This window comes from Chlorocebus sabaeus, chromosome 17 (genome assembly GCF_047675955.1).
Source record: "Chlorocebus sabaeus isolate Y175 chromosome 17, mChlSab1.0.hap1, whole genome shotgun sequence".
Taxonomy (NCBI): domain Eukaryota; kingdom Metazoa; phylum Chordata; class Mammalia; order Primates; family Cercopithecidae; genus Chlorocebus; species Chlorocebus sabaeus.
This window is the reverse complement of record NC_132920.1, coordinates 70,034,057-70,054,428: the sequence shown is the minus strand read 5'-3', so window position 1 is coordinate 70,054,428 and position 20,372 is coordinate 70,034,057. Positions and strand designations below refer to the sequence as shown.

General features: G+C 37.0%; 1 protein-coding gene across 8 annotated transcripts in view; it reads left to right on the top strand.

Annotated features, from left to right (window-relative positions):
- Window positions 1-20,372, top strand: part of COL9A1 (collagen type IX alpha 1 chain) — a 192,225-nt gene that overhangs the window by 125,188 nt on the left and 46,665 nt on the right. For all 8 annotated transcript variants that reach the window (XM_073006130.1, XM_008013581.3, XM_073006125.1 and 5 more), the window contains 12 exons: window positions 782-856; window positions 1,188-1,223; window positions 1,354-1,416; window positions 7,923-7,976; window positions 8,613-8,648; window positions 10,552-10,575; window positions 10,932-10,985; window positions 12,272-12,325; window positions 12,983-13,015; window positions 13,785-13,841; window positions 15,865-15,918; window positions 19,403-19,456. In XM_073006130.1, the coding sequence (XP_072862231.1) occupies window positions 782-856; window positions 1,188-1,223; window positions 1,354-1,416; window positions 7,923-7,976; window positions 8,613-8,648; window positions 10,552-10,575; window positions 10,932-10,985; window positions 12,272-12,325; window positions 12,983-13,015; window positions 13,785-13,841; window positions 15,865-15,918; window positions 19,403-19,456 (594 nt within the window). The remainder of the gene's footprint in view (window positions 1-781; window positions 857-1,187; window positions 1,224-1,353; window positions 1,417-7,922; window positions 7,977-8,612; window positions 8,649-10,551; window positions 10,576-10,931; window positions 10,986-12,271; window positions 12,326-12,982; window positions 13,016-13,784; window positions 13,842-15,864; window positions 15,919-19,402; window positions 19,457-20,372) is intronic.

Below are 20,372 nucleotides of genomic sequence, written 5' to 3'. Positions count from 1 at the left end.
GTCTTTCTTCTTTTTCTTTTTTTAATTCAGAAGGGTTAAAAAAAAAAAGCCCCACATTCCCTAAGCAACACGTTTATGCTATTTCAGACGCCAGTATACCTTCTAGCACCATCGAAACGTACCTGTTTGCAAGCGATAAAAGGGGTCTCGTCCTAGGGGCAGTCTGAAATTTCGTGTAATTTTGAAGCGAGATGCAGAGACCTAATTCAAGGAACTGAGGGGGTGTCACTGCAGGTAAAACTGAAATGAGACCAGGCACTGGTCTCAAGGCTGCCCTGCCCTCATCCTCCCAAATCTTTTCCTCAAGCATACCCCCCACCTCCCCATTCTACTGGACAAGGATCCTGGTGTGGAGTCTCTGTTCTTGGCTGCTCCATTCTGGCCAAAACACTGACCTGCAATGACTGATACATCGAGGTATCGAATGAGCCCCATTTTCATTTTTGAATCCTTTTGAGGATAAAAAGGCGTTAGACCCTCCCTTTTCCACAACTCCTCCTGGGTTTCATGCATTCTGCGGAGGTGAGATCCAGTGAAGCCTCCCCCAACCTTGAGGGTGTCAATCCTGCTCTAGCTCCACAGTTTAGCTCATTAGAGTGTGGCGGAGACCAAAGCTGCGCTTACTTGGAGGTCTGAGACATTTTTGTGTTGGGTTTCAAAAACCCGGCCTCCTCTGGAAGGTATCTTTTACCCGACGGAGGCGGGGGCTTCAGGGCATCGCGCTCAGTTGCTCCCTGTTGCCCGATGTGCTGCACTAACCTATGTCTGCTATTTTTGCCAGAGAGGTCCCCCGGGCGAGCAGGGTCCGCCAGGGCCTCCGGGCCCCCCTGGAGTTCCGGGCATAGACGGCATCGATGTAAGTTTCTATCTCCAGGCCACCTCTGTTCCCCGGTCCTGCCCTTTCCTATTCTTTTCCCAGGGCTCCTGTGGGTTTTTAGAGAGGACCAGGGTCTCCCCTTCCTGCCGTCCCCCTTAAAGGCAGGATCGGACATGGGCGAGAGCTGGGGGTTGAATCCTAGGAGCCCGGGGATTTTTGGGGGGAGAGGTGTCGCTGTTGGTCATGAACCTCCAGGTTTGACCCTTACACCATCCCCATCCGTGTAGTGAGCTCTCCTGGGATTGTCCCAGTGGGGTCCCCAGCCTATCCCGCTCATAGACAGCTCTCTCTTTTTCTCTTACCCCTCCAGGGTGACCGAGGTCCTAAGGGTCCCCCGGGCCCCCCGGTAAGTTGATTGGAGCAAATGGCGCTCCACTTCCTTCCTTTAGACATGTTTTGCAGCCTCCTGTGTCTGAAGGGTCTCAACTTTGCACCTTTTTTCTCTCCTGCCCCCGCACCCCTCTCCCCCTGCTCAGGGTCCTGCAGGTGAACCGGGAAAGCCAGGAGCTCCAGGCAAGCCTGGCACACCTGGCGCTGATGTGAGTAGGCGAGTGCTGGGAGGGCGCCCAGCCTGGGATGTGTGGTGGGTATGCATAAGTGTGTATGTGTGTGTATGTGTGTGTGTGTGTGTGTGAGAGAGAGAGAGACAGAGAGAGAGAGCGCGCGCGAGAGAAAGAGAGAGAGAATGCACTGTGGCTCTAAACTTGGCCTCCTGCCAGCGCCTGACTGATCGAGGAGCTGACAGCTTTTGCAAAAGCACTTGTGAAGGTGAGGATACCTCTCTCTAGGAGGCGCTGGCATTTCCTCGTCTTAGAAAACAGCAGCGGATACCGGCTTCCCGTCTCTAACTGTGACCTCACAGTGCACGTTGTGAACTCTCAGCCCCACTGCGGGCAGAGCGGGTAGGGATGGCAATAGATTGTACTGGCCTCGGCTTACCTGCTGTGAGTCCACTGGCAGGCTCCTGGAAGCTAGCCTTCGCCCTTGCTCTTTCATTGGCACTCCCTGCATTAATTTAGGAAAAGAGCCTGCAGGTAGGCAAAGGGCCAGAGCACCCCTCAATCCCAAGGAATGTGAAAAAGAAAGATGCACTTGAAGTGAGTGGGGATGTGCGGGGGGATGGGGCGGGCAAGAAAACACATATCATCAGATAAGAAACTAAAAAAAAAAAACTAGTTTTGAATTTAGAAATTCAAAACTAGCTTTTCCTCTTTCCATGGAGTTTTCCTGGCTGGCATTACTGGCAGAAATGAGCTGGCTAGGATTGCATGGAACTAGCAAGCTTTCTCCAGTTTACCCACATCTCCATCAAATGCTGAGTTATACGGTAAACGTAACACTAAATAATACTTCTTCACAGTCAAATGACTTCAGGATTCTCAGCCTCTTTCCATGCATTCTAACAATGTGTAATGAGGACCCACTACAGACCAGTCCTTGACTTTGTCCCTGGAATACAAAGTGAAGTAAGAAATGGCCTCTGTTCTTAGAGAGCACCATGGTGCATCACTCAAGTTATTCTCCAAGTTACCACTTTATGTGTTTTCCAAAAACTACAGACTTTTCCAAATGAAAGAAAGCACCCGAAAACCTGTAATTATGATTTCCAAGAATTTTTGACTACAGTTTAAGACAGATCTTCATTTTGAAAGAAAAATAAATAACTGAGTTTTTACTGTTATTAAGGTCTGCTTTCTTTGTCAGGATTCCCATAATGAAGGTGTCTCTTTATACTGTGTCTATACTATTTAGTGGTTTTTTTTTTTTTTTTTTTTTTTTGAGATGAAGTTTTGCTCTTGTCGCCCAAGCTGGAGTGCAATGGCGTGATCTCGACTCACTGCAACCACTGCCTCCGGGGTTCAAGCGATTCTCCTGCCTCAGCCTCCAGCCTCCTGAGTAGCTGGGATTACAGGTGCCCTCCACCATGCCCAGCAAATTTTTGTATTTTTAGTAGAGATGGGGTTTCACCACATAGTATTTTAGGAAATGGATCTTGGTTTACATTTCAAAGCCCCTAGTTTGAACTTTCTGTGTATGCAAATTAGCAGTACAGGAGGCACCCAAGGACTAATATTTGGATAGTAAAAACTAAATCTCAAAAGAGTGTTTGTATAATGTAATATGAACTGAAATAATATAACTTGTTGGCAGTCAGACTCTTTAGAACATTGATAATTACTTGAAATTGTCATACCATAATAAAAAGAGTCTGATACATGCAAGGCTACTGAACAAGCTGGTAGCCTAATGTAGCTTGAATTTATTTCTATATTCCTTTGAAATTTCAATCAGCCTTTAGTCTTGGATGAAAAGAAAATTTCTGACTAAATTAAAAAAACTATTTTGGTAAATAAAATATTTGTTTTGTATTTCAAAAATTTATTTTGGTAATTGAAGTGTAAATGGGTCATCTGAACGCTTGTCTTGCTATTAAGCTGCAATATAATGTCAGACAGAAAGTTAGACTTATCTGTCCCCCAATTCAGTAGTGGTTTTGTAGCTTGCTCAACAAATTCTTCTCTTTACCTTATGCCATGGTGTCATAAAGACAATCCTTGGTTTTGCTTATAAAGTAATTTCCCCACTCTAACAGAAATTTTGCATAAACAAATGAAAAGGCTGTGAAATTTTTAGAAGTACAACATAGAAAACAATTTCAAGTAACTTTTTCTTTGTATTTGCAGACCCACAGTGCAGCATAAACCAGATTTCAAATATTGAAAGACATAAAAGAATAAGCTGTCTTAAATTATTGAACTTTGACCTCAGGGAGAAAAATGATGAGCCCATTTAGTCTGCTGAGACAGGAGAGGAAAGCAAAAGAGAAAGAGAGGAAAAGGGAGGAAAAAGGAAATCCATGTATGTGCCAGTATTTTAGGCATTTTCTAGATCTCAGAAAAAAATTAAGTATACTATTTGCATTTACATAGAACTTTTTCCTCAAGCACTGCCACAAATATTTCTCTTAACCCACAATAACCTGGAAAGTAGATTGGTCTAATATTACTTTCCATAGATAAGGAAACTGAATAATTATGAAGACAAGTGGCTTCCTGAGAGAACTAGAGTTATTTAGTAGCTAAGATAGCAAAATAGTGCAGATTTCTTGATTTTAGATTCCTCAGGCAATTCTGCCTCATGCAAATACAAGTGACGTTCTTAATAGACGAGAGAGAATAGCAAGAATAGAGAGAAATAGTGATAGTGAATTTTTAGTACCTAAGTCACCGATCAAGAAGAGTGATATGGGTAATAACAGCCATTTGTAATTGATATTTTATAATTATTTATAAATATTGGTATGTTTTATATTCCCTGACTTTTGAATTGAAGCCACACGAGACATCTGGAAGTGAAAAGTTTTCTTATTCCACTCTTTGACTCATTTGACATTAAAAAAATATTTTATTCTAAATTGAGAATGGACATCTTTGAGAATAATGAAACTCAGTAACTTGATCAGAATTTGCTATTTGTTTTTCCTTGGCCATAGGGGAGCTAAGTAAGTAGGAGACCTTCAACAGTCCTTTCTTGGTAAATGAACCTGAGTGTACTGGTAGGACTTTAAACCTTGAATCATTTCGTCTTCTGCTCTTTGGGTCATTACAAGGCTTACTTTTTGATAATGTTAAAAAATGGTTAATTGGATGATGGTTGAAAGGATCAGAAAGGAACCCTGTTCAGTGTTCATTATCCTATGTTGAATGGATTTTTGGCAGAAAATGTAAATGAGTCATAGCAGTCATGCTTGTAGAAGTATGCCTTGAGTCCTACCAGCTGAGCTGTCAGAATGCTGGAAGGAAATCTCCATTGAGGACTGGTATTCTCTGCCAAACAGTAACATGAAGTTCAGAACACAGTCAGCTTCAATATTATCATATATGGAAGTTTGTCTGTATGAACATTCATATGAAGGCACTTTTTTCCGCTACTGGTAATGTTTTCTTCTTTAAAGATTTCTTTGAAATAAGAATTAGGAGGTCTTATTGCAAACTGGAGTTTGAAAATTATATATGTGTTATGTGTATGGTCTGTGTATTTCAATTCAAATCTGCCCTTTTTTCAGGTTAAGTTGATTTTTTTTTTTTTTTTTTTTTTTTTTTTTTTTTTTTTTTTTTTTTGCTTATGAACAGATAAAATTAGATAAGACAGAACTTGGTTCTAACCTTAGGACAACTGTGCTGTTGTCAGCAATTGTATTAATGGAGATTTTATTTATTTATTTATTTATTTATTTATTTATTTATTGAGATGGAGTCTTGCTCTGTCGCCTAGGCTGAAGTGGAGTGGCGATCTCGGCTCACTGCAACTTCCGCCTACTGGGTTCACACCATTCTCCTGCCTCAGCCTCCCAAGTAGCTGGGACTGCAGGTGCCAGCCACCACGCCTGGCTAATTTGGTTTTTTTTTTTTTGTATTTTTAGTAGAGGCAGGGTTTCCCTGTGTTAGCCAGATGGTCTTGATCTCCTGACCTCATGATCCGCCTGCCTTGGCCTCCCGAAGTGCAGGGATTACAGGCATGAGCCACCATGCCCAGCCTAATAGAGATATTTTTATATGTACTATTTGTTGTGACATGCTCAGAGAGACCTTTAAAAACAGTATTTTATTCTTTCTTATACCATCTATTTGAGATAAGCAGACGAGGAATTAGAATAAAGTATAAGAATTATAGCTAAACCGTGATAATTTTTACAGGCAGAGGTTACAGGTCTTTTGTATTCTCTGAATGTATGCAACTATTATCTGTGGCAAATACTTTATAATTAGAATTGTGAGTTATTAAGAAATTATTCTGAAAGATCAGTGTACGTGCAAATATTCAGTCATTGAAGAAATGTGATGAGGACAAGAAATACAGTGCTGTGGTTAATACCTAGATTTTGGTTTGTCTGTTTGTAGGACCTTTTCTCCATGAGGAACAGCGTCTAGAACACTGTGCAGTTAGGGACCTTGCCCATGATTCCACAGCTGCCAAGTGGTAGGATCAGGATTTGAGCTGAATACAAAGACAATGTGGAGGAACAAGTGTAATATCCTTCCACTTGGAAGGCCTCCTTAAACTTATTGTATGCAGTAATCATGTCGTGAGTGGTTAGACGCCAGGGCTAAATGTTAGGACTGTAATGGACATGTGATTCTTATCCTCATGGAGCTTATGGTTTTCTGCATAGTTATTTCATAACATGTGTCACTGTAACATCTGACACCAGAATCCATTTTCAACTGAGTTCAGAGAACTTTCCAGTGATTGACATAGTTTAGCATGTCTTACGGAGGATGTTTTTAATATGAAATAACCTGAAGACAACTTCCAGGTTATCCAACTATTTACTTGGTTCTGCTTTATAGTAACTGTCCTCCAATCTTGTCAGTTATTCCAGTCACAGGTTGAAGAGTGTTAGTTGATTGTGTGTATGAAAGTTGACCAGAATTGGTCTTTGGAGGGTTTAATGCAGTAACTGAGAGTCAGAGGTTCAATTCGTTAAATATGCCCAGAGGTTTATAAAATTTACATGCCATATGTGCGTCCAGAGAGTGCTCCAGGATGTATGGTTTGTTTGTGAAATGCCAAAGCAAACATTTCATTACCATAGGTGCTTAGCAATTAATAATGTTGAGGTTTGTTCCCAAATTACAGTGTTGTAATTAGACTAGGGCTATTGAAAATCAAAGGCAGTCTGTCAGAAGTTCTTTTGTGTGTGTTTAATATTTTTCTTCTTTGGTAAATTTCCAGTAATTAACATTTTCAACTCATTTTTTCCTACTTGCTTTGATTCACTCTGTGACATTGTTAGGAAAATTAATTAATGTAGAGAAATGTAAAAATGGTAGCCAGTGAACTAGTTTTCTATATGAATTATGTGAAGAAATTTTATGGATGTTTATTCGGACCATGACAGACTAAATATGAATTTTGGTCATTCATTTTTAAGTACAACTTTCATATTTTTCAAGAGATCCCTCTCTCAATTAATATTGTTTGGGTCTTCTTCAAAATCTTGATAATAGAAAGGGTTTATAAGATACTTATATAGGCATGTATGTATATGTACACACATATATATCATGTTTATCTTTAGGAAGGTATAATTTCAAAATTACATTGTAAATGACAGCATCCAAAAGTGTCAAAGAGCAAAGAAAAAAATTAAAAGTAGAAATGTATCTTTACCAAATGTGGAAATTCTTGTATACACGTGATATTATCATTCTTTAATACATGTTTTATGTTGAGGATGATGATAAAGTAAGTACTAGTAGGGAAAATGAGAATATTTAGAGTATGTATTTAATAACTGCTTTAGTATTAAATATGATAATTATAAATGTGATTTATAATAATAGGCTTAAATTTTACATACCGAGTGGCATACATGAACATATATACTTAATTATAGCTATTTTTACTAAGAAAAATAATGTAGAAACATGTATGCTTTCAAATGTTTCTACTTTAAGAATTAATATTCTTTGATAAGCAATTGTCATTGCTAGAAGATGGCTAGGGGCCTGTTAGTGGCTATAAGGCAATAATGAAATTGTTTCTGTTTAATTCCTATTGAGGAAATATTTTATTGACTTCCAAGACATTGTCATAATGTAGACACAGATTTTTGTCCTGTAGAGAGATACATAGTATTTTTGTTTCATAAATGAAGTAAAGGAGGTAGATAAACCTGAGTAAATGACAGAACCAAGACCTACCAGTCCTAGCTGTTACAGCATTGTAATTGCTATGTTGCATTTTTTTTCAAAGCAGAGACAGAAAACACTAAATTATTGAACCCTGTGATAAACAATGCAATTAGCAAGAAGTTAGGAATATGATACAACTTATCAATAAGAAATAACCACAACACGTAGACCTTGTGTTAATCTTTACTTTTGAGTAAGACTATAGTAAGGTTATTTTGTTACAAATATTTGCATCATACATATGTAACCATCCTGTAGATGATTAATAAATAAAATGAAAGTTTTCTACTTAGTGGTTTGCCTAAGGATGTTATGATAATTCTAACATCATTGTCTTGCTCTGTTAGGGATTAACAGGACCTGATGGATCCCCTGGCTCCGTTGGGCCAAAGGGACAAAAAGTAAGTTAGCCATCTGGTATTAATTGCTAGTACGAAAATGCGGAAGTATATTTTAATTGTAGTGTTTGCAAGCCAACTAACATTAAGTTATGAAGCATCTAAAATGCACTTGTTTAACTAAAATTGCGTTTAAAAACACTATGATGTGGAATACTATGCAGCCATAAAAAGGAATAAGATCATGTCCTTTGCAGGGACATGGATGGAGCTGGGCCATTATTTTCAGCAAACTAATGCAGAACTGAAAACCAAATACTGCATGTTCTCACTTATAAGGGGGAACTGAATAAAAAGAACACGTGGACACATGGAGGGGAACAACACACACAGGGACCTGTCAGAAAATAGAGGGTAGGTGGAGGGAGAGCATCAGGAAGACTAGCCAATGGATGCTAGGCTTAATACCTGGGCGATGGGGTTGATCTGTGCAGCAAACCACCATGGTACCTGTTTACCTATGTAACAAACCTGCATATCCTGTACATGTACCCCTGAACATAAAATAAAAGTTGGAAATTAAAAAAAAATAAAAACACCATAATGGGGTGTTTTAATGCTTTCAATATTTATGCAGTTTTCATGATTACATATTCATGTTATGAAAGGTCAGTACAATGAAACTATTTTTATTTTTAGGGAGAACCTGGTGTGCCTGGATCTCGTGGATTTCCAGTAAGTAAATGTAAAGCTACAGAATTGAAAATGTCTTATCTTTAGGTAAAATTCTGCCATTGTGAAATCTTTAGATGTAGTTTTCTGCATAATATACATGACAAATAAGTTGATGACATCTGGTATGGTAAGCATTCCTACTGTGAGTGGAAAAATTTTAGAGAAGTTTGAATGTACAGTAGAAAATATCTATTCTATTTGTAGGTGGTATTTTCCAGTAGACAATTCCCTCTTTACCTGCAATGATAGAAAACACTTCTTGCATAACAAGAGCAAATCTAAGTATTCAATGTTTAGACCATGGTATCACACCACATTCTTCACAGCTGGTTTTATCTCTAAGGAAATATCAACTAAACAGATATTATCACTTGCCTGATTCTTTGACTAGTCTTTTTCTGTATTTGCACAGTGTGGCAGGTTTTTGTTATTTGTATATATAAGAGGACTAGGTTCTTAGGCTGCTTTTCCTATCTACTGTGCTCTTTGTTCCACTTTTACTCTTGTCATTAATCTGTATTTTTTCTTTTCCTATTTGTGCTATTTTCTTTACCATATTTCAGCATGTCATCTTTTCTGTTATAAGCCTATTTTCAGAAGTGAACAGCTTGTTGGCCTTTCGCCCATATTTTTCAACTCAGCTCTTAATCTCAACATCTTACAGAGATGCCTTTTTTGTTGAGTGAAATTTGTTGAACATCTAGGTTTCTGATAATGAAATAACTGATTGATGACTTTGGTGTTTTCAAGCATAACACTTATTTCCTGAATTGGCCTATGTATTAAAGTGTTCAAACTGGAGTCATTTTTCCAGCAATGCCTTTTAAAATCCCACCAATTATTAAAACATACTGGCCATGTGAAGTTCTTGCTTGTTTTGCCTGCCCAACTAATTAGAAATAATAATATCATTATCAGTGCATTGATTCCATGGGATGCTTGGTATACGCATATTTTAGAAAAGCAAGTCTGGAATGAAAAGCTAACATGAATATCATATCACAGACAGCTGTGAATAAAAGCTATTCTAGCCAAAGTAGGAGAGAAAAGAATAATGAGAAATCCCAAGGGGAAAAAATTGAACTTGGAAATTAAAGAGAGAGAATAGAGATCTAGGTGGCTGATACTCAGTTTTAATTTCAACAAGCATATTATTAGATTTTGTTATATGCTAGGCCCTGTGCTAGGAGTTGGGGCTAGGAAGATGAATAAGATGTGGTTCAATCCTTGGTTGTATAAAGTTTGGTGATGCTAAAGAGATATAAATGTGAATAATAAAATAGAATGACTAGCTTAAAAATCAAATATAACATATTAAATTAGCATCCCATTGTAGGTTACTTCAGGAGTGACACCATTTTATTTTCAATATCTACTGGATTTAGTGTCTGAAAATATAGCCTAACCTTTCGAAAGGGAGGTGTGTTTCTGACCCTTTTTTGTCCCTGCCTCTCTGTGCTGAAAGTTTGTTTGGGGAACTTCTAAACATAATTTGTTGTAGATTGTAGAACTAGAATGCTTTTAATGTAGGTTTCCTATAAAACGCTACGAATGAATAAAATCTGTAAACTCTCCCGTTGTGATGCACCTCTTTGTGAGTTACGGTAAGTTCTCCTGAGGGCAGGCATGGAAGGCTTCTTTACTTTGATTTCCTTAAAAAAAAAAAATTTGGAAAAATCCCAGTTAGCGTAGACATCAAAGGAATGTTTGAGGAGCTGAAATAAGCTTCTGCTTCCTTTAGAAGCAGAGCCGTGTTTGCTTTTCTTTACTCAGTACTTTCTTTAGAATGAGCATCATTTTTAGTAATAGAGTTTATGGTTTATTTTAGCTGAGTTATGTCTACATTCATATTTATACTAAGTATAAACACCATGCTGTAAACATTTTTATTGTACTCTTTTAGGGCCGTGGTATTCCTGGACCCCCTGTAAGTATCACTTCATCATTTATTTTTACGCAGTCTATAAAAATGTCCTATTTCTCAAATCCCCACCTTATTCTCCTACTAACAGTCTACTCAGTGGTGTTTATAGTGTTCCACCTACAAGATCTTGGGTGGTTACTAAGGATAACACCCTTATTCTGCTAAACATAGCGTTTATTAATTTAGGAAATTTCTGCTTTGTCTTAAATAATTGAAGTTTGGTCAAATGAGTGATTGTGTCACTGGAAACCAAAGCTAATATAGAAATGTAATTCTATTATTTATCATATTTGATATCATGTATGATAGATTGTAAAAATATTCATAAATGACCATTTGCTTTGATTTGTTGCCTTCAGGGTCCTCCTGGGACAGCAGGACTCCCTGGAGAGCTTGGCCGTGTGGGACCTGTTGTGAGTACCACAGTGCACTTTGATAGACCTTTGCTGATTTAATAGAAGATGTTACCTGGGAAAGCAAATTACCCTAACTGTACATTTCCACTTGCGAACCAAAACATGGCAGATGAATTTCATTCCAGTTTATAATATTGGTGTGGACCAGGAATAATAATATTTTTTGCAGAGTGATTTTAATTTTTTCCTAAATTTTTCAGCTAAACTCTTCTTCCCAACTTCCAGATTGTCAAGTAAGAGAGTGTCGTCCTCATTTTACAGACTCTCAGCCAGGACTGGAGTCTAGAGGCTTTTGTATTAGGCTCTCTGCATGAAATAAAAGTGAATAGCCTAAAATTATTACCATGTATATTTATGTTAGGATCATTAAGTTGTAATTCAGCCAACAAAATTTAACTTTTAACATTAAAGAGCTGGACTTCATAAAAAATGTCTCATATAAAATGCTTCATATTGATATTAAGTAAACATTTCAAAAACGTTGACATAGTGATGTTATGTGAAGGTGGGTAATTGTAAACTCACTGTGGGAAGAGGCCATGTATCATATACCTTGTTTGTTCCTCTACATGTGCTCACTGTTTGCAAATTTATTTAGTGAAGAAATGAATGAATATGAAATGATTGTAAAGTTAAAATAATTGTGAGGTACTTCCGACTTTTTATGGCAGAACATCAAGAAGGAAAATGTGCCAAGAGTAAACATTGGATGTTAAGAGTAATTGGAACCCATTTTCATCTGAATGCTTTACTTTGATGTAGCTTTCTTTGATTTTTTGACCCATTGCAAGAGGTGCAGTGACGGACCAAGTGATAGATTGTGGGTGAACAGCACTAGCAAGAGTCAGGCACTGCAGCGATTAACTTCCATTTCGCAGCTTCAGACTGAGTGCAAGCCTTCTTTTGCACTGGTTAGCAGGATGGCACTAGCCGTATAGGTTGCTCTGGGTCCTCTGTAAGTCAACTAGAAAAATAAGTAGTGTTTCCAATTTGTTTTCAGAGTAGATAAAATGTTCGTCCTATAGAGAAGAATTGGCTTTTCTTTTTCCCCTAGCCTCTCTCTGACTTGTCTTATTACCTCGGTGAGACTGGAATGCCTTTATTATTCTCATTTTGTAGTACTAATTGGATTATGGGCCACCCATCGATTTTGGTGGCAGGTCTACGCATGGCTGAGCTCGGTGGGGGTTTCCAGTAATACCATTCTCTCATGCCTCACTGTTTTTATGTACTGTGTTTTGACACATGTATAACCACTGTGTCACAATTTTCAAATAACTTAGGGTGACCCTGGGAGAAGAGGACGACCTGGCCCCCCTGGCCCCCCAGGACCCAGTGTAAGTTATTTGCAACTTAAATTTCTCTTTGTGTCTGAGAGTCAGGGTTGGAAAAAAATCTAAGAACCCAAAATGGAAGTTCCTATTAATTGAGTCATTGCCCCAAATTTCCAAAATGGCTATCAAATTTTTCCTGCACTCAGGGCATGGTTCTTTTTAGGGCAAGAAGTAGAGGAATCACAATAATTTAAAAGGTGGTTTTTACAGGGCATATCTTACTCATTACTTTTGAAGTCTTTTGACAGTTGTGACGTCTCAAATGCTCAAAACTTAGATACATAAAGGAAGCATTTTCAAATTAACTAGTTTTTAAAAAGGTTTTCCTAGTAAGAAAAATTTGAAGAATAGGAGTTTAAATAGAAGATAATTCATATTTTTATTTGTAATTCAGAGTTCCCCACATTTTCTATTTTGCCTCTTATTTCATTTCCCTTCAATGCCTTCCCAAAATAATCTACTGCAATTCATGACTCTCCAAAGAGAACATGCCCATGAGTCAGGATTTTAGAATACTAGCAAATTATCTGCTCCTATTTGTTTCTTGTATTTTATTAAACAAATATATTTTATATTCTTGCCTGATGAGCTTTGTATTATTAGTATGTTTGTATTCATTATTTAATTGTATTCTGAACCTTAATATTTTATTTACTTTAGGGAACAATTGGCTTTCATGATGGAGATCCATTGGTAAGATGCTTTCCTTTGAACAAAATGTAGTTTTAATTCAAAGGCCATATAGTCTGCAGATGAATTTTCTTTAAAAGATCTCCCTGGAATATACTATGTGTCCGTGTTTTCCTTTCACTCAGATGGCAGAGCAGTCTGTAACACTAGTGGACTACTGGCTTGCATCTATTCAGACTAATAATTTTTCATTATAGATGTATCTTTGTTCTTCTATAATCTTTTTACTTTATGACTAAGACATGCTTTTCACTAGAGCATCCAGGTTTTAAAGAGATAGAATTCAAATAACTTCTTCTAGGATTTGTTTTGCTCATAGATTAACAGTCCAATGATGGTGGTAACGTGCACTACATGCAATGTTGGCCTCTTTGATGGGAGACGTGAACCTCAGGATGTGGCTAGTCTAGTAGAATGGGAAGGGGAAATGAATCCTGTCATGGTACAATAGGTTATCTGTAAACATATTTTCTTTAATAAATTAGATTTGAAATAAATATTGCAAAATATTAACATTTATTAAATCTGGATGATAGATTCATGGGGGAGGGTATTATATTCTTTACACTTTTCTGTTAGAAATATTTCTGGCTTTAAATGTGAAATAATAATAATAAGAAGGAAAGGGGTGTTTAGAATTATTTAATGAATATTATTGCAATGGAGTTCTGTAACTGGAATCCCTTAGAAAAAGACTTTGTCACAAAGTGGGAGTCCTAGTTTATGCACTCTATCTGTCTTTCTTTCTCTTTGTTCTCTCTCTCCCTGGCAGTGTCCCAATGCCTGTCCACCAGGTCGCTCAGGATATCCAGGCCTACCAGGCATGAGGGTAAGAGAAAAACTTCCAGTATTTTAAGAGTATTATCCACAGATAAAATGGAGCCTTTACTTTAAGCATTAACCTTCCTGGTGCAGAGACCTCACTTGGATGGATCAGGCAAGTAGTGCTTATTCAATCCTAGCAATTCCAGCTGCCCTTGACATGTATTCCTACCAAGACATGGATGTTTAATCATAGGATGGCATTCTAGTTCAGGGAGAAATACCAATAAAATGCATTGGACTGAGAGACTTTAGAACACCAAATTAAGATTCAGATGTTTGCTTCCTGGCTGAGTGTAGTGGCTCATGCCTGTAATCCTAGAACTTTGGGAGGCCAAGGTGGGAGGATTGCTTAAACCCGGGAATTTGAGACCAGCCGGGACAACAGCGGGAGACTCCTGTCTCTACAGAAAATAAAAAATTAGCTAGGCATGGTGGCGTGCACTTGTGGTCCTGGCTACTCAGGAGGCTGAGGTGGGAGGATCACTTGAGCTCGAGAAATCAAGGTTGCAATGAGCTGCGATTGTGCCACTGCATTCCAGCCTGGGTGGTGGAACGAGACCTTGTCTCAAAAAAAAAAACAAAAAAAACAAAAAAAACAAAAAAAGTGCTTCCTATTAAGGGAGATAGTGAGTGGTGGGGCAGTTGGAGGGGATTGTGTACATAATGTATTTGAAAACTTTTAGTTAAAAAAAATTTGCAAAACTGCCCAAAATAGTCAGGAAAAGAGACTTTCCAAAAGTATTTTTCTCTGTCTGCCATCATAATTACTTGAAAATTTTCCATACAAACAAATACATACCACATTCTGGGGATAAATGGCTTTCTCTCTCTCTAGTCTCTGAGTCTAAAGTGATTTTGAGACATTCCAGACCAATGGAGCTCTGCTGTGAACTGAAAGGCCCCAAGGCACTGATTTTCCATTAGGGTTTTTCTAAGGGTAGTTTTGGTGGGTTCCCTCAACTGTAGAAGATTCAGGCCTGGACAGGTGTCCTATTTTGCAAAAAAGACTTCTTTGAGGGGTGAAAGTTCTGACAGTTTTCATTTTGGAATGCTTGTCTCACAGTTTTGTCTCCTGTTACTACCCAAAGCACACACATGCTTAGGACAGGTGGCCTGACAAGAAAAGACAGGGATCTTCTTTTCATGCAATGCAGCTTTCACCCACTGCCCTTTATTGCTTTTCCTTTGCACTTAAACATTGTACACAGTAGGCTGGGCACGGTGGCTCACGCCTGTAATCCCAGCACTTTAGGAGGCTGAGGCGGGTGGATCACCTGAGGTTGGGAGTTCAAGGCCAGCCTGACCAACATGGAGAAACCCTGTCTACTAAAAATACAAAATTAGCCAGGCATAGGGGCACACACCTGTAATCCAACTACTGGGGGCGGGGGCTGAGGCAGGAGAATTGCTTGAACCCAGGAGGAGAGGTTGCAGTGAGCAGAGGTTATGCCATTGCACTCCAGCCTGGGCAACAAGAGCGAAGCTCCATATCAAACAAACAAACAAACAAACAAACAAAAAGTACACAGAAAGAGGCAGAAGGTTGTGCATCAGAGAAAGTCCACTTATACCAGCCCTTCCTCCACCACCAGGAAGGGGATGGGAATGGAGGAGGCCGAAAAGTTTTCAGAGCAGCCTTCAGAGGGCAGGGGATAGCCAGCTGAGCTTGGTCAAGGCTGTCACTTCTGAAAGGTTAAGTTCCCGGAACTAGAGAAGACTTAATGCTCCTAACCTGTGTGAGGAAGTTGGAGAAACAGGGACTAGGAAATAACAGGCAGGTATCAATGAACTAGGTAATGAAGTGTCTGTTATTCTAGAGCAGTGTTTTTCTATTAAGTAAAACTGATATTAATTATATACGGCAGTCATGGTGCTGTTAAGGTCATTCAAGGCACTGATTTTCTTTGTGACATAACCATTTCTTAGTAATACATTGGCACTGATTTAGGGAAGCAGGATCACTTTATGAGCCTTCTGATCACTTTCTGTACCAAACTCAAGACAATTATTTATTTTGCATCTGTTAGGGTCATAAAGGGGCTAAAGGAGAAATTGGTGAACCAGGAAGACAAGGACACAAGGTAAGGAGAATGGGTATTTAGTGGATAAATTGTGATTAGGAGTTACTGGTCACTTTCATTATAACAAATTAGAAATTATAGGAAATAATGAACCATGATATTTTGCCCTTCTTTTTCAAATAATGGTTGATAAGTTCTAAGCAGATGCATCAATATTTGACTAAACATCATATTCTAAAGTTGTTTATTTACAAAAAACACTTATAAATAAGGCACCAGACATTTTCATTTTTTCCTGTGTCACTACCTTTTCTTTTCTTTTCAGATCAATCACACTCAGCTTTTTTCCTTGATGCTATGATAGTCCAACATTATTCAGATAGTTGTTCCACTTCACCAGACAAAATTTTATGACATTTGTAAAATTTTATGGCAAGTGTTGCTGAGACTAGCAAACGGAGAAGTTGGTCATTGGCTTATAGCTTCTCATCTCAAGTTCTGAAACAGTTTATCTATTTATTTCTGACCTCATTTCAATATAACCTAGATTTTGAGTAAGTGGGAGGTTAGTAATAACTTATGTTATTATCTGGATAGAAATAGAATCCACAGCACAATTTGCATTGCAGCTGGCATGCCCTGCAGAAAAACCAAGGCTGGGATTTAAAGCAAGGTCACCTATTTGCCCTTTTTTTCAACCACTAGTGTAAGTCATCTTTAAATAGCTAAGAATTTGACTTCCTGCATAGTACGTTTTGTCTCGGTAAATTTGATAATATTTTACAAAGTCAAGTAGTTCTTATTAATGCAGGTCCTCTTGACTTTGTTGACGATGTCCTTCTACCCCTTTATTGGGTAGTGACAGAAGACTAGTCTTTTCTTTGGAAGTCAAGAACTGAAGGGGCAATTTATCAATGTCTTCAGGCATTAATATGCTTGAACTTCTTAGCTAAAAATCAGTCTGTTAAATAGCCTCAAATAATCAGGATAAATAGACCAATTTTCTATACCCTATTACAGTCTGAACATTTATTTTTAAAGTCTTTTATTACATAGGCTGTGATAGTTAAGGCATTTTATTTATCTGAAATATAACAGCTGGGTTCCCAATATCAAATTGGAGAAAATAGGAAAAAAACCCGAATGCTTTGGAAATTTCTCTGTGTGATCATTCTTCCACTGAATCTTAAAAATTGTCATTAAAAGTTTTAACAAATATAAAGTACCTGCTATGTACTATGGTTATTCTGAGCACTGGGGGCACAGAAACCAAAAAAAAAAAAAAAAAAAAAAAAAAAGGAAAGTCCAGGCACAGGGGACTAAATTAAATATGTCATAGCCATATAATATAATAATAGAGTATTGGTTAACTACAAAAAACAAGTGTGTACAAATATTAAATTACATCAAAAGATATTCATGAGGTATTCTATGCAGTAAAGCTGATGTAGTAGACTTCTGTTATTTTTGATGTTTGTATCCTTTTCTCCTTCTTTTGGTGATGCTTTCCTTTGGAGAACTTTCACTCCCCCATCCCACCGGATTTGGAGATGGAGCTGTTAATCCAGATACCTTTCCACTTTTCACATGAAACTGGTCTTTTTAATGTTTAAACAGGTTAATTATCTAGATTCTCAAATTTGGTTTGGTGTTCAGTGGAAAACCTACAATTTTTTTTTGGCATGTCAAGTAATTGGCCAAAATTTACTTAGAAAGTTGTTGAAAATTTCTTTATTTTACATTTTAGTGTCACTTGAAAGTGTAAGTGATGTCTTTGAAAATCAATAGGATGGCCATAGCTCATTGCAGAATGAACCTTGAAAGGGTGAGCAGATAGACTGAACTGAAACTGAAAACAGAATGGTAAGAGCTTGGAGGCCTGAAGTTTGGATTCAAATTCACAAACTTGTCTTGAATTTTACCCTACAAATTAGTTAATGAAGATCTTAAAAACTGTTTATGAATATAGGAATGAATAGTAAAATTTCAATAATTAAAATGTGGTATTAGTAACATTATACAGCAGGTCAATACTCATGCAAAAATCATAGTGAAATGATAATAAATTGCTACTCCTAAATTTGTCATTTAACTTCCAGATTATGGATTAGTTGTGTGGTTTTCACTTGTAGGTGAAATAATTCAAATATATGACTCCAAAGTTTATGGAGAATCTATGGAAAATATCCTGTACCTAGTTATGAAAAAATTGCAGTGGACATATCAATCACTGCTGTTTTGTATCTAGTTTTATATTTTTGTAGGGAAATAGAAGTAGCATTTAATTAGGCACATGTGATGATTATCCATGCCAAGAACTAGCTAATTCTCTGGCTTTCCCATTGGGACTGCCTCTTCCCACTGTCAGTCATAGATTCTAGTGAAATATAATCTGAATATAATTATGAGGCTAAAACCAATATGTATGACTCTCATAATTTGTTTAAAAAATCAAGATAAATGATTTCAATATTGTCAAGATTTTAACTCTTGCCATATTACTCTATTAATTTAATGCAGTCCTAGTACAAAGCAAGTAGACTCTGTAAAGATCTGCCCAATGATTCTAAAGTTGATTTGGAAGAGTAAACATTTAGGAAATCTAAAAAATAAGAGTAACTATAAATGAAAAATACAGATAAGGGAATTCTCCTTACCTAAGATTAGAATGTATTATAGAATTTCAGTAATTAACATGTTGTGGTATTGGCAACGTCATATAGTAGATCGGCAGAGCAGAATCAAAGTCTAGAGCCAATAACAATACAGCATATGTTAAGGATGAATTTTGAAACCTGTGTGGAGAGAATCTATTATTGGAAGAGTGGCCAGTAAGTAAGAGAAAAAAGAAAAGATTTCTATGTTTTGTTTTACATCAAAACAAATTACTGATAATTAGAGATTTCTACGTAAGAAGTTACAACATTACTAGAGCAAAAATATAAATAAATGTGTATTTTTGGAGTGGAAAAGGCTTTTCTATGAGTGACATTAAAGGTATAACCCACAAAAGAAATGGCTGATTTGCATTAAAATATTGTATATAGTGCAAAAATTATAATAAGAAAAGCTAAAATAAAAATCACAATGAAAAAATATTGTAGTTTATGAAAAAGTTTTCATAGTATAATTACATTTTTCTAATAATACATCCCCCCCATTTGACACACACTTGGAACATAAATGAGTAACTTTTCTCTCTCTATCTCTCTGTCTTTTTCTTGGTATCTTTGTCTCTCTTCCTCCTTCCCCACTTTAGAAAAACTTTGAAAGGATAACATCTAAATGTTACTGGTATTTATAGTTAAATGGTTGTATTCAGGTGACTTTTTATATGTATACTTCTCCATATTTTCTGAATGTTCTACAATTAATTTGGACTGCCCATATAAAATAATTTAAGAAAGTAGAATAATTCAGGAGTCACCAAGTGAACTTAAAACATACTGAGTTAGACCAAGCCTATTTCTATGTTCATTTGCTAGAATAACCTTTGATGTGCTTTTCTTTGCTTTTTTTTTTTTTATTTTTATTTTTTTTTAAGGGTGAAGAAGGTGACCAGGGAGAACTGGGAGAAGTTGGAGCTCAAGGACCTCCAGTAAAGTATTTTTTAAAAAATATTTAACTAGGATATGTAAATATTCTTTTTTTTCCATGACTGTTGGAATATTTTCTATTTAGCAGTTGGATGAATAGCACTACATGAACTTGGTGTCCTCTATTTTTCTACTACGCCAGCATTGGGGGATAAGTACTTTTTCAAAATAGGAGAGGGTCTTCATTATATATTGTAGCACTTTTTTAACAGAAAAATTCTACCTATAATTACATACATTCATTTACCAGATTTCAGGTCCAAGCAATTGAAAAGCAAATACTAAGCACAAGAGGATGATACATATCTTTTATGTTCTATCGTATTATCACAAGATATAATGAGAAAATTTTGTGTTTTCTAAATATGCAGTAGGTATATCATTTATTGGATTAATGTAGCTTATTCCAGTATGTAATCATTATAATTAATTAAAACATTCTTAATTGCTCATATCATGTCTTTTAATAAAAAGTTGGTCCCTTATGCTTTAGCAGATTTCCGCAATAATATTCACAGTAAGGTGATTTGGGGCATCATCAAACTTCAGTTTCAGATGTTGTTAAATCAGAATTTGCATTACTTTTGTATTACATTAAAATGGAATTGTTATACCTTTTTCTTGTTAAAATGAGTAATGACAATTTTGGAAATAATAATTGAAGACTATTAATTTAACATTGCAGCTAGCCAGGGCATAGACTATGTAAAAGACTAGCTCAGGTACTATTCTTAGAAACTGAAGAGTTGAAGACAAACACAGGAACACCCTTTGCCTGCTCTGCTCTTCTCCACAGGACTGGCTGTTTAAAAAGGGTTCAGGGAGCTGCACAGATTAGTGTTTAAGGGCATTTAAAGTGTAAGGGAAATTAAGTTAAAGGAAGTAAGTCAGAGGATCTGGAAGAAATGGTCTCTGCTT